The 13,916-nt window shown below is 46.5% G+C and overlaps 1 protein-coding gene across 2 annotated transcripts in view; it reads left to right on the forward strand.

Annotated features, from left to right (window-relative positions):
* The first annotated feature begins 10,044 nt into the window (after positions 1 to 10,044).
* Positions 10,045 to 13,916, forward strand: part of LOC139552343 (myosin-IIIb-like) — a 69,853-nt gene continuing 65,981 nt past the window's right edge. The window contains exon 1 of one of the 2 annotated variants that reach the window (XR_011670416.1): positions 10,045 to 10,394. Coding sequence is in view for 1 of the 2 variants with exons in the window: in XM_071363986.1 (XP_071220087.1) it covers positions 10,293 to 10,394 (102 nt within the window). In the remaining variant the exon portion in view is untranslated. The remainder of the gene's footprint in view (positions 10,395 to 13,916) is intronic. The other variant, XM_071363986.1, reaches the window with a different exon arrangement.

Here is a 13,916-nt window from a genome sequence, read left to right on the forward strand (position 1 = left end):
AGTGCGTGTGTGCATATGTAATGTACAATTGAAGTCGGAAGTTTACATACACCTTAGCCAAATATATTTAAACTCAGTTTTTCACAATTCCTGACATTTCATCCTTGTAAAAATTCCATGTCTTAGGTCAGTTAGGATCACCACTTTATTTGAAGAATAGGGAAATGTCAGAATAATAGTAGAGAATTATTTATTTCAGCTTTTATTTCTTTCATCACATTCCCAGTGGGTCAGAAGTTTACATACACTCAATTAGTATTTGATAGCGTTGCCTTTAAATTGTTTTACATGGGTCAAATGTTTCGGGTAGCCTTCCACAAGCTTCCCACAATAAGTTGGGTGAATTTTAGCCCATTCCTCTGACAGAGCTGATGTATCTGAGTCAGGTTTGTAGGACTCCTTGCTCGCACACACTTTTTCAGTTCTGCCCACAAATTTTCCATAGGATTGAGGTCAAGGCTTTGTGATGGCCACTCCAATACCTTGCCTTTGTTATCCTTGAGCCATTTTGCCACAACTTTGGAAGTATGCTTGGGGTCATTGTCCATTTGGAAGAGCCATTTGCGACCAAGCTTTAACTTCCTGACTGATGTCTTGAGATGTTGCTTCAATATATCCACATCATTTGCCTTCCTCATGAAGCCATCTATTTTGTGAAGTGCACCAGCCCCTCCTGCAGCAAAGCACCCCCACAACATGATGCTGCCACCCCAGTGCTTCACGGTTGGGATGGTGTTCTTCAGCTTGCAAGCCTCCCCCTTTTTCCTCCAAACATAACGGTGGTGATTATGGCCAAACAGTTCTATTTTTGTTTCATCAGACCAGAGGACATTTCTCCAAAAAGTACGATCTTTGTCCCCATGTGCAGTTGCAAACCGTAGTCTGTCTTTTTTATGGCGGTTTTGGAGCAGTGGCTTCTTCCTTGCTGAGCGGCTTTTCAGGTTATGTCGATATAGGACTCGTTTTACTGAGGATATAGATACTTTTGTACCCGTTTCCTCCAGCATCTTCACAAGGTCCTTTGCTGTTGCACTTTTCGCACCAAAGTATGTTCGTCTCTAGGAGACAGAACGCATCTCCTTCCTGAGAGGTATGACGGCTGCATGGTCCCATGGTGTTTATACTTGCGGACTATTGTTTGTACAGATGAACGTGGTACCTTCAGTCGTTTGAAAATTGCTCCCAAGGATGAACCAGACTTGTTGAGGTCTACAATTTTTGGGAATTTTCCAATCTGTTTAAAGGCACAGTCAACTCAGTGTTTGTAAACCTCTGACCCACTGGAATTGTGATACAGTGAATTCTAATTGAAATAAACTGTCTGTAAACAATTGTTGGAAAAATTACTTGTGTCATGCAGAAAGTAGATGTCCTAACCGACTTGCCAAAACTATAGTTTGTTAACAAGAAATTTGTGGAGTGGTTGAAAAACTAGTTTTAATGACTCCAACCTAAGTGCATGTAAACTTCCGACTTCAACTGTATGTGAATGTGTGTAGGAGTGTAAATGTAGTATGTAGTGTGTTTATGGTTTGTCTAGTGAGTGTGCGTAGGGTCAGTGCAAGATATAATCAGTGCAGATAGTTTGGGTACCATTAATTTACTATTTAACTATTTAAGTCTTATGGCTTGGGGATAGAAGCTGTCTCGGAGCCTGTTGTTCTGAGAGCTGATGCTCCGCTACCATTTGCTGGACGGTAACAGAGTGAACAGTCTATGGCTTTCCATGCCAAATGTTTTCAGCCTACTGAGGGGAAGAGGCGCTGCTGTGCCCTCTTCACGACTGTGCAGGTGCGTCGTGAAGAGCTCTCGACCCGCTCCACAACAGCCCGTCAATGTGGATGGGGGCGTACTCTCCTCTCTTTCTCCTATAGTCCAGGATCAGCTCATTGGTCTTACTGAGGTTGAGGGAGAGGTTGTTGTCTACCACTGCTAAACCTTTGACCTCCTCCCTGTAGGCTCACTCATCGCCGTAGGTGATCAGGCCTATCACCGTCGTGTCGTCAGCAAACTTGATGATGGTGTTGGAGTCGTGCGTGGCCACAGAGTCATGAGTGAACCTGGAGTACAGGAGGGGACTAAGCACACACCCCTGAGGGGCCCTGTGTTTAGGGTCAGCTTGGCAGAGGTGTTGTTGCCTACCCTCACCACCTGGGGCCGGCTTGTCAGGAAGTTCAGGATCCAGTTGCAGAGGGAGGGGTTCAGTCCCAGGGTCCCTAGCTTGGTGATGAGCTTGGAGGGGATTATGATGTTGAACGCTGAGCTGTAGTCTATGAACAGCATTCTCACATAGTTATTTCTCCTCTTGTTCAGGAGAGAGACGGCAGTGTGAAGTGCAGTTGAGATTGCGTCATCTGTGGATCTGTTGGGGCGGTATGCGAATTGGAGTGGGTCTATGGTGCCTGGGATTGTGTTGATGTGTGTCATGACCAGCCTTTCAAAGCACTTCATGATTACAGATGTGAGTGCTACAAGGCGATAGTCATTTAGACAGGTTACCTTGAAACTCTTCAGAATAGGGACAATGGTGGTCAGCTTGAAACATGTTGAGATTACAGACTGGGATAAGGATAGATTGAAAATGTCTTTGAAGACACTTACTAGCTGGTCCGCGCCCTGGTATTCTGTCTGTGATTGTTAACTTTTTTAAACGTTTTACTCACATCGGCCACGGAGAGCGAGATCACACAGTCATCTTGAAAAACAGGGGCTTTCACGCAATATTCCTTGAAGCGAGCATTTAAGACATTTAGTTTGGGAGTTCTGCATTGCTGGGCAACTCATGGCTGGGTTTCCATTTGTAATCCTTTTCCTTCTGCAAGCCCTGCCACATACGACGAGCATTGGAGTCTGTCACGCCCTGACTTTAGAGATCCTTTTTATGTCTCTATTTTGGTTTGGTCAGGGCGTGAGTTGGGGTGGGTATTCTATGTTCTATGTTTTGTAGTTCTATGTTTTGGCCGGGTAGGGTTCTCAATCAGGGACAGCTGTCTATCGTTGTCTCTGATTGAGAACCATACTTAGGCTGCCCTTTTCCCACCTGTGTTTGTGGGAAGTTGACTTTGTTTAGGGCACATAGCCTTTAGCTTCACGGTTTGTTTTTGTAGTGTTTATTGTTTTTGTTCGGCGTCATTTTTATTCAATAAAGGAAAATGTACACTCACCACGCTGCACCTTGGTCCTCTTCTTTTAACGGCCGTGACAGAGCCGGTGTAATAGGATTCCAACTTCCTCTTATATTGTCCTTTTGCATGTTTGATGTCTCGCCGGAGGTCGTAGCATTCTTGTATGCATCCATGTCCATGTCCCATTCCTTGTAAGCGGTAGCTCTAGCTTTTAGCCAAGAGCGGATAATGGCTGTAATCCATGTTTTTTGGTTTGGATACGTTGTGGGGACGGCATCGTCTATGCACTTATTGATGAAGCGTGTGACTGCTGTGGTAAACTCCTCAATGCTATCGGATGAATCCCGGAACATATCCCAGTCTGTACTAGCAAAACAGTCTTGTAGCCTCTGTTCTGCTTCATCCGACCACTTCCATATTGAGCACATTACTGGTACTTCCTGTTTGAGCTTTTGTTTGTAAGCTGGAAGCAGGAGAATGGAGTCATGGTCAGATTTGCCGAAGGGAGGACCTTGTATGGATTTCTATGGGTAGAATAAAAGTGGTCTAGTTTTTGCGCCCCTAGTGGAGCAGGAGATGTTTTAGTAGACGTGAGGTAGGGCGGTTTTAAGTCTCCCCACGTTAGTCTCCGCCCACCAGAAATGCTGCCTCGTATAAACACCCCTATTGAAGAGCAAACCTGCTTAATAGCCTGATGAGCGGAAGTGTACCTGCTGCTCCTTGATTCCTCCCATAAACATATAGGCCTAATCATGTGTTATAAACATCACGATGTTAGAACAACATACTTAATAGCCTGATGAGCGGAAGTGTGCCTGCTGCTCCTTGACTCTCATGCAATTCTTGTACTTTTTCATGGCAATCCTTGTAATGCAGTCCAGATGTGCATTGGTTATTCTGTTCCTGTGTTTTCTCTTCACAGAGTTCATGGTTGAAAATGTTAATTCACAAGTGTTTGTGCTCACCTTTTGCACACACTGCTTCAGAGCTGGGCACTCTGTGTCAGGGACCATGTTCCAGAAGTGGGAAACACCTGTTATGAGCTCAGCTTTCAGGGTGTCATTTGCCTGCAGTTCAACAACTTCACATTCCACTGCAGCACGGTCAGGGGAGAGGCCTTTGATGACTGGGGTCAGAGAAGTCACTGGGACTTGGAAGAGGTTCTCAATGAAATGTAAAAACTCCTTGCAATCCTGTACATCTTGGAATCTTGATTCAAAATCCCTCCTCAGCTCCTCCAACACTTCCACAAATGCATCGTAGTTGAAATGTTGCAAAGGTTCTGGGTCATTTGTGGTGAATGAGTTTTGGGAAGTGCACAAATGTTCTGAGATATGAAGTATGGTGATTTTGTTTTGGAATGCTGTGATAACATGCAGCATGTTACTTGCAGGGATTACATTTTAGGGGTAAAAAGTTTAAGCTGGAGCAGCGATGGCTGGAAAGCCGGTGAAGTCGACCGCCGAAACGCCGCCCGAACAAGGAGAGGAGCCGACTTCGGCGGAAATCGTGACAGTAATCCCCCCCCCCCCCCCCCCGACGCGCGGCTCCACTATGAATGCCAAAGAGGGATCCGGATGGGCCAACACAGGAGCCGAGGTAAACAGAGCTCTCAGCTGCCCAAAAGCCCTGTCCACCTCAACCGACCACTGCAGACGTACAGGACCACCCTTAAGCAGTGAGGTAATGGGAGCAGCCACCTGGCCAAAACCCCGGATAAATCTCCGGTAGTAATTGGCAAACCCCAAAGATCGCTGCACCTCGTTTACCGTGGTGGGAGTCGGCCAATTACGCACGGCTGCTATGCGGTCACTCTCCATCTCCCTGATGTGGAAATGCGATACCCTAGGAAGGAGACAGACTGTTGAAAGAACAGGCATTTCTCAGCCTTGACGTACAGGTCATGCTCCAACAGTCATCCAAGTACCTTGCGCACCAAGGACACATGCTCGGCGCGTGTAGCGGAGTATATCAGAATGTCATCGATATACACCACTACACCATGCCCGTGGAGGTCCCTGAAAATCTCGTCTACGAAGGATTGGAAGACTGATGGAGCATTCATCAACCCGTACGGCATGACGAGGTACTCATAATGCCCTGAGGTGGTACTAAACGCAGTCTTCCACTCGTCTCTCTCTCGGATACGCACCAGATTGGATCTCAGGAGTGCGTACAGTTTAGTGAAGAAGCGCACCCCATGCATTGACTCAATCGCCGTGGCGATAAGAGGTAGCGGGTAACTGTACCTCACCGTGATTTGATTGAGACCTCGATAATCAATGCACGGGCGCAGACCTCCATCCTTCTTCTTCACAAAAAAGAAACTCGAGGAGGGTGAAGTGGAGGACCGAATGTACCCCTGACGCAGGGATTCGGAGACATATGTCTCCATAGCCACCGTCTCCACTTGCAACAGTGGATACACGTGACTGCTGGGAAGTGCAGAGTCTACCAGGAGATTTATCGCACAATCCCCCCGTCGATGGGGTGGTAATTGAGTCGCCTTCTTCTTACAGAAGGCGAGAGCCAAATCGGCATATTCTGGGGGAATGCGTACGGTGGAGACCTGGTCTGGACTTTCCACCGTGGTAGCACCAACGGAAACCCCTACACACCTCCCCGAGCACTCTCGCGACCACCCCGTGAGAGCCCTCTGTTGCCAGGAAATGGGAAATGCAGGAGAGTCAATGAGAAAGAGACTGATTCTTTCCTTGTGACCCCCCTGGTGGCCTCCCTGATTAGCCTGGACCCTAATGGTCGACTATCCAGAGCGTGAACCGGAAAAGGTCTATCCACAGGAATAATGGGGATCCCTAAACTAAGTGCTAACGCTCTGTCAATAAAATTCCCAGCTGCACCTGAATCGACGAGCGCCTTATGCTGGGAATGCGGGGAGAACTCAGGGAAACAAACAGGTACAAACAGGTGGACAACAGAGGACTCTGGATGAGAGTGGTGCATACTCACCTGGGGTGACGCCAGAGTGCCCTGCCTGCTGCCTCGACTCCCAGAGGGACCAACCCGGCACCGACCGGCAGTGTGCCCTCTGCGGCCACAGATGGTGCACGTGAAGGCCCCTCCTCCAGCCTCCCTATGCGCAGCCCCTCCCAACTCCATGGGCACCGCAGCGGGAGTGCTGGGAGATGGAACCGACAGAGCCCCCTCAGGACGTTCACGGATGACCAGCAGGTTATCCAACCGGATGGACATATCCACCAGTTGGTCAAAGGTGGTGGTGGCATCCCTGCAGGCCAACTCCCGTCGGACGTCCTCACGTAAGCTGCATCGATAGTGGTCGATAAGGTCCCTGTCGTTCCATCCTGCTCTGGTGGCCAAGGCCCGGTACTCCAGCGCGAAATCCTGTCGGCTCCTCGTCCCCTGCCTCAAATGGAAGAGTCGTTCACCCGCCGCTCTACCTTCGGGCGGATGGTCAAAGATGGGTAAACTCCTCGAAGTGGTCCAACGCCGCGGCTTCCTCTCCCCACACGGCGTTCGCCCACTTCAGAGCTGTCCCCGAGAGGCATGAGACGAGGGCGGATAATCTCTCCCTTCCTGAGGGAGCTGGGTGAACAGTGGCCAGGTATAGGTCCAGTTGTAAAAGGAACCCCTGGCACTGTGCGGCCATCCCATCATACTCCCTAGGAAGGGAGAGACGTATTCCTTCGTGTCTCTCCCAGCGGTCCATGGTCTGGACAACACGATCCATCATGGCACCGAGATGATGTAGCATAGCCGCGTGTTCCTGGACGCGTTCCTCGACTCCTCTGACCGGGGTACCTGCTCCTGCTGACTCCATGGTTGGTGTAGGATTCTGTTAGGAGTGTGTATTGGAGGCGAAGTCAGGTGCAGGAGAGCAGAGCAGGCGCACTTTTTATTCCGGTCAAAATGACAGCACAAAATACATAAAATGTGCACAAAACACAGAACATAGACAAAAAGTAATGCGCGTAACAATATCCACAATATCAAAATACACGTAACACAAACAATCCTACACAAAGACATGATGGGGAACAGAGGAATAAATTCATATGAATTGATTGGGGAATGAAAACCAGGTGTGCAGGGAACAAGACAAAACAAATGGATACATGAAAAATGGAGCGGCAATGGCTAGAAAGCCGTGACGCCGAACGCCGCCCGAACAAGGAGATGAGCCAACTTCGGCGGAAGTCGTGACAGTCACTGTATTTTGTCTCATACTCCTGCAGCAGTTCACGAAACTGGCGATGATTCAGTGCTCTTGAAACAATACAGTTGACCACTTGTACAAGCAGTTGCATCACATTCTTCAACTCACTGTTCTTGAGTTTTGCCACGAGTCCCTCCTGATGTATGATGCAATGAAACACAGCGAAGTTGAAGATCCCTTCTCTCTTCTCATCAGCCCGACAAGTCCCTTCTCTTTCCCAGGCATGTTTGGGGCTCCATCAGTGCACACACATGCGAGATTTGACCTGTTCAGATTGTTCTCATCCATAAAGGTCTGAAGTGCATTCAACACATCCTCTCCTCTCGTTTGACTCTTGCAGTGGTAGTAAGCACAACAGTTCTTACCAATTAGATTAATCTTTCGGGAACCAGACTATATGCATAACTGAGCGATGTCACAAACATCTCTGCTTTCGTCCAATGCTGTTCTGAAACACGGAGCCGCTGATATATCCTCGTTTAGATCCTTACCAATGTACTTTCCTATTTCTTATTATGGTTGTGTCCAATAGTTGCAGTCCTTTAATTTGTTTTAGAATTGCATCTTTGTTACTGAAATAAATTATTTCTGCTGAATACAAAAAACACTTTTTCACTGTCTGCATCCGTAATCCATGCAATCTCATATGTTGCCTCTGTCGATTTCTCTGCAGCAGAAGTTGTTCTGTTCAACTGCTGCTGTGCTTTCAGCAAAGCAGTAAGTTGCTGAATATAATTTTTTCGTAGGTCACTGCCAGGTGGGTATTTCTCATTGCATGAGTGTTGTTGAAATGGCGTTGGCCCTTTTAAAACCAGCACACATCTTGCAAATTAAACAAAGTGGATTTGTGCCATTAAGTACAAAGAAAAATAATGTTGTCCATTTGTCTTGAAACATTCATCTTTCAACAGCCGTACCTTTCTCTTTTTGCTAAATTGTCCGTCATTTGTGTGTGCGGGTACACTAGCTTACTCATCCTCACCCTCCTCATTGTCATGTTCAGTTGCAGTGACTGGTTGCTCAATATTTCATTTTTGCTTGTGCTTGACTACTACAAATAGTTTGGTAGTTCGATTCGACCAAAGATGGGGATAAATACTGACTTCGATGCAGCCCAAAACCTTCATTCTGCTCTCCACCTCCCGCCTCTGTATCTAGCCTCGTTGAGAGCATAGCAACAGTTTACTCGACTGCACATGTTGATGCAGCAGCTCAACATCATATTATACTGCCACCTATTGGGCAAGCAAAATAGTGCAGTTTGTGTTTGTGGAATTTGACTGCTCAGAAACTATTTGAAATTGTGCTGTATTTGGTAGTCTGCAGGGTTGGGTAGGTTACTTTGTAAATGTAATCTGTTACAGTTACTAGTTACCTGTCCAAAATAGTAATCAGTAATGTAACTTTTGGATTACCCAAACTCACTGCTCAAACTCTGATTACATTCAGTTACTTTTAGATTACTTTCCCCTTAAAATGCATTAGAAGAAGACAAAAATGTATGTTACCAATTGAACACATCTATTGCAGGACAAATCAATGTTAAAGTTTACATAGCTGGCCATATATGGATGTTACATTTTACATTATGGGTTGGTTAGGTAGGCTTCTTCTAACCCATCGCTTTCTACTACACATGGGCATACATTAAAAACCAAAGTCTATCAGAATTCCAGTCATTCCAATAAATGCAATACCTCTTGATCTTAAAGAATAGGACTTGGAAATATGGAAGTATAGATTAGCCAAATTCTTTTACCTGAGCATAACCCCAAAAGTAAGGACTTATTAGCCAGCCCTGCTCTGTTGTTTATGATTTTGTTGTCATGGAGGACTGATTGGGCTCATTGATTCAAGTTGAAAAATAAATGCTGCGCTCATGGAATGGCATGCTTTGAGCACTACTGAAAAGTGCTATTTACATGTGAAAAATGAATGCCATATGCTGCATTTGCTATGGGCCTATTGCTTACCTTTTTGTTGGTGACACTTTGATATCTTGATAATATGTTTAAAGGGAAAATCCACAGATGAAACAATAACAAAACGGGCGCCTCGCCTCTGTTTTGGTAAAAAGCTGACCACTGCTGTCATCCTTACTTCCAAGCGTTAATTCAAGTTGGATCATCTTTGGATGCTGACAGCAGTCGCACAATTGGAAAACAGCTTGGACTGTAGCCTACAAACGCCTATTCCTGCTCTTTTCCCGCGATCCATGAAACACATTTGGTGTGTCATCATAGTGGTCTCTGATTTATGGTCAGACTCGCTCACGTTGAACACATTTAATTTACGCCTTTTTTCAATGCTGTTTTGAATTTCATTGAGAAACAGAGAAGTGTCAAAGATTTTTTTCGCAAACATCCTTTCTGAATTTAAAAGTAATCCTCGAAGTATCTGTAATCTGATTACAATATGTTTTGCTGGTATTTTAACAGATTGCAGTTAGTTATTTGTGTAATCCCGTACATGTCACACATTACATGTAATCTGTTACTCCCCAACCCTGGTAGTCTGTGCATTTAAAATATAAATATTACTGCGAGCCACCAATCAAGGCTATATGACTGGACTATATCAATAATAGACGAATGAAACAAATACTAAAATATCGTTTTGGGGAGTTTTCCTTTAACCATTATACATTTCAATTTCAACGGGGTGACGTCAGGGTTGGACGTCCCAAGGAGACCGTATAGCAACGAAAGAGAGGGAACCCTTGCTTGCACGCCTTTTAACTTCAGTACTCCCCTGGGAGTAGAGTAAACTCAGCTCAGTTACGCTGTGTGCACTGCTGTCACAGTAGCCTTTTTACGACATAACACCGCTGTCGTTTTTAGGCGCATATGTTGGATTTTAATGTCAGAAAACCAAGGGAAATTAATTTGTTTTTATCAAGCTTCAGTATAGTCCAGTAACGTTACATATAATATTGCGTCCGAGTTTATCGAATAAATACGATTTAGAAAGAAATGGATGGGCTCTTCCACGAAGATTTGGCAGCCTTGTCAGATTTGGATGAACAAAGTTTGTTGGAATCCCTGAGTCAACGGTTCAAACAAGATCGCATCTATGTAAGTACAAATTCAGACTTGAAATGTGCATGTGACTGTTTTAGGAAAAGCAACGTGGTTTCAGAGCATGTCCTATTGTTCTGTATGTAAATCCGATACAATTAATTTAGTGTGCTATGTTACGTTTCGCATGGTATTAATTTGTGGATGTCCATCATCCATTTCGTATGATATGTTACGAATTACAATTTGTATGATACGTTATGAATTGCAATTCGTACGATATGTTACGAATTTGAAAAAGGAAGTATGATATGTTACAAATTCCAATTTCTAATTTGTTGTAGCTAACGTTAGCTAGGTGGCTAACACTAACGTTAGCTAGCAGGGCTAACGTTAGTGTTAGGGGTTAGGTCAGGGTTTCGTAACTGATTCCCTCGGGAGTGGTTTTATTTGTCCCCCCAAGTTTTCTGAGCAAACAAAAACTCAATGTTGAAGGGTTGGGATCTATGAACAACACAAATATTCTGTCATATATCAACATGTCATTTTAATTCATGCCATTGTTGGCTGCCAGAACAAAACCTTTGTCAAATTAATTTGTAATTGTCAGATGCTTCGTCAACAAGTATAGACTAACAGTGAAATGCTTACTTATGCCCTTCCCAACAATGCAGAATACAACAAATAAAAAAGAATAATACTAACACAAGGAATAATACACAATGAGATGTGATAGCTTGGCTATATACGGTTCATTTGGAAAGCAGACCCCTTGACTTTATACACATTTTGTTATGTTACAGCCTTATTCCAAAATAGATTAAATAAAAAATGTGCCTCATCAATCTACACACACTACCCCATAATGGCAAAGCGAAAACAAGTTTTTTTTTTTTAATTTTGCAAATGTATAAAAAACAGATACCTTATTTGCTGTGAGACTTGAAATTGAGCTCAGGTGCATCCTGTTTCCATTGATCATCTTTGAAATGATTCTACAACTTCATTGGAGTCCACCTGTGGTAAATTCAATTGATTGGACATGATTTGGAAAGGCACACACCTGTCTATATAAGGCCCCACAGTTGACAGTGTATGTCAGAACAAAAACCAAGCCATGAGGTCGAAGGAATTATCCGTAGAGCTCCGAGACAGGATTGTGTTGAGGCACAGATCTGGGGGAGGGTACCAAAACATTTATGCAGCACTGAAGGTCTCCAAGAACACAGTGGCCTCCATCATTCTTAAATGGAAGAAGTTTGGAACAACCAAGACTCTTCCTAGAGCTGGCCGCCCGGCCAAACTGAGCAATCAGGGGAAAAAGGCCTTCGTCAGGGAGGTGACCAAGAACACGATGGTCACTCTGACAGAGCTCCTCTGTGGCGATCGGAAAACCTTCCAGAAGGACAACCATCTCTGCAGCACTCCACCAATCAGGCCTTTATGGTAGAGTGGTCAGACGGAAGCCACTCCTCATCAAAAGGCATGGCAGCGCGCTTAAAGTTTGCCAAAAGGCACCTAAAGGACTCAGGTTCTTTGGTCTGATGAAACCAAGATTGATGTCTTTGGCCTGAATGCCAAGCGTCACGTCTGGCAGAAACCTTGCACCATCACTACGGTGAAGCATGGTGGTGGCAGCATCATGCTGTGGGGATGTTTTTCAGCGACAGGGACTGGAAGATGAGTCAGGGTTGAGGGAAAGATGAACAGAGCACACAGCCAAGACCACACAGGAGTGGCTTCGGGGCCAGTCTCTGAATGTCCTTCAGTGGCCCAGCCAGAGCCCGGAATTGAACCTGATCGAACATCTCTGGAGAGACCTGAAAATACCTGTGCAGCGACGCTCCCCATCCAACCAGACAGAGCTTGAGAGGATCTGCAGAGAAGAATGGGGGAAATTCCCCAAATACAAGTGGGCCAAGCTATAGCGTCATACCCAAGAAGACTCGGCTGTAATCGCTGCCAAAGGTGCTTTAACAAAGTACTGAGTAAAGGGTCTGAATATTTATGCAAATGTGATATTTCTTTTTTTTTATATACATTTGCAAAAATGTCAACTGTTTTTGCTTTTTCATTATGGGGTATTGTGTGTAGATTGAGGGGGGAAAACTATTTCTGTCACGTTCCTGACCTGTTTTCTGTTGTTTTGTATGTGTGTGATGGTCAGGGCGTGAGTTTTGGGTGGGCATTCTATGTTGTGTGTTTCTATGTTGGTTTAGGGTTGCCTGGTATGGCTCTTAATTAGAGGCAGGTGTTTTGCGTTCCTCTAATTAAGAGTCATATTTAGGTAGGTTGTTTCACTGTGTTCGTTGTGGGTGGTTGTTACCTGTCTCTGTGTTTGTGTTCTGCACCAGATAGGTCTGTATCGGTTTTGCACGTTTGTTATTTTGTAAGTTGTTTGTAGTGTTCACTTGTTCTTATAATTAAACATGTTGAGCACTGGCTACGCTGCATTTTGGTCCTCTCCTTCACCCCAGGAAGAAAACCTTTACAGAACCACCCACCAAACCAGGACCAAGCAGCGTAGCAACGGGGAGCAGCAGCGGCCCAGTACACAGGACTACTGGACACAGGAGGAATGGTCTTGGGAGATCATGGACGGAAAAGGACCCTGGGGAAGGGTTGGAGAGAATCGCCGCTCTCGGGAGGTGAAGGAGGCAGCCACAGCCCAGGAGCGGTGGATTGAGGAGGCAGCACGTAAGAGAGGCTGGAAGCCCGAGAGGCTCACCCAAAAATTTCTTGGGGGGGCTAAAGGGGAGTGTGGCGAAGCCGGGTTGGATACCTGAGCCAACTCCCCGGGCTTGCCGTGGAGTGAGAGAGCGTCGTACTGGTCAGACACCGTGTTATGCGGTAAAGCGCACGGTGTCCCCAGTACGCGTGCTTAGCCCAGTGCGGGCTATTCCACCTTGCCGCACTGGGAGGGCTAGGTTGGGCATCGAGCCGAGTGCCATGAAGCCGGCCCAACGTATCTGGTCTCCAGTACGTCTCCTCGGGCCGGCGTACATGGCACCAGCCTTACAGGTGGTGTCCCCGGTTCGCCTGCATAGCCCAGTGCGGGCTATTCCACCTCGCCGCACTGGCAGGGCTACGGGGACCATTCAACCTGGTAAGGTTGGGGAGGCTCGGTGCTCAAGAGCACGTGTCCTCCTTCACGGTCCGGTATATCCGGCGCCACCTTCCCACCCCAGCTCAGTACCACCAGTGCCTACACCACGCACCAGGCTTCCAGTGCATCTCCAGAGCCCTGTTCCTCCTCCACGCACTCTCCCTATGGTGCGTGTCTCCAGCCCAGTGCCTCCAGTTCCGGCACCACGCACCAAGCCTCCTGTGCGTCTCCAGAGCCCTGTACGCACTGTTCCTTCTCCCCGCACTCGCCCTGAGGTGCGTGCCCTCAGCCCGGTACCTCCAGTTCCGGTACCACGCACCAGGCCTAGAGTGCGCCACGAGAGTCCAGTGTGCCCTGTTGTTGTTCCCCGCACTAGCCTGAAGGTGCGTGTCCTTAGCCCGGTACCTCCAGTTCCGGTACCACGCACCAGGCCTACAGTGCGTCTCAGCCGGCCAGAGTCTGCCGTCTGCCCA

This window comes from Salvelinus alpinus, chromosome 24, assembly GCF_045679555.1.
Source record: "Salvelinus alpinus chromosome 24, SLU_Salpinus.1, whole genome shotgun sequence".
Classification (NCBI taxonomy): Eukaryota; Metazoa; Chordata; class Actinopteri; order Salmoniformes; family Salmonidae; genus Salvelinus; species Salvelinus alpinus.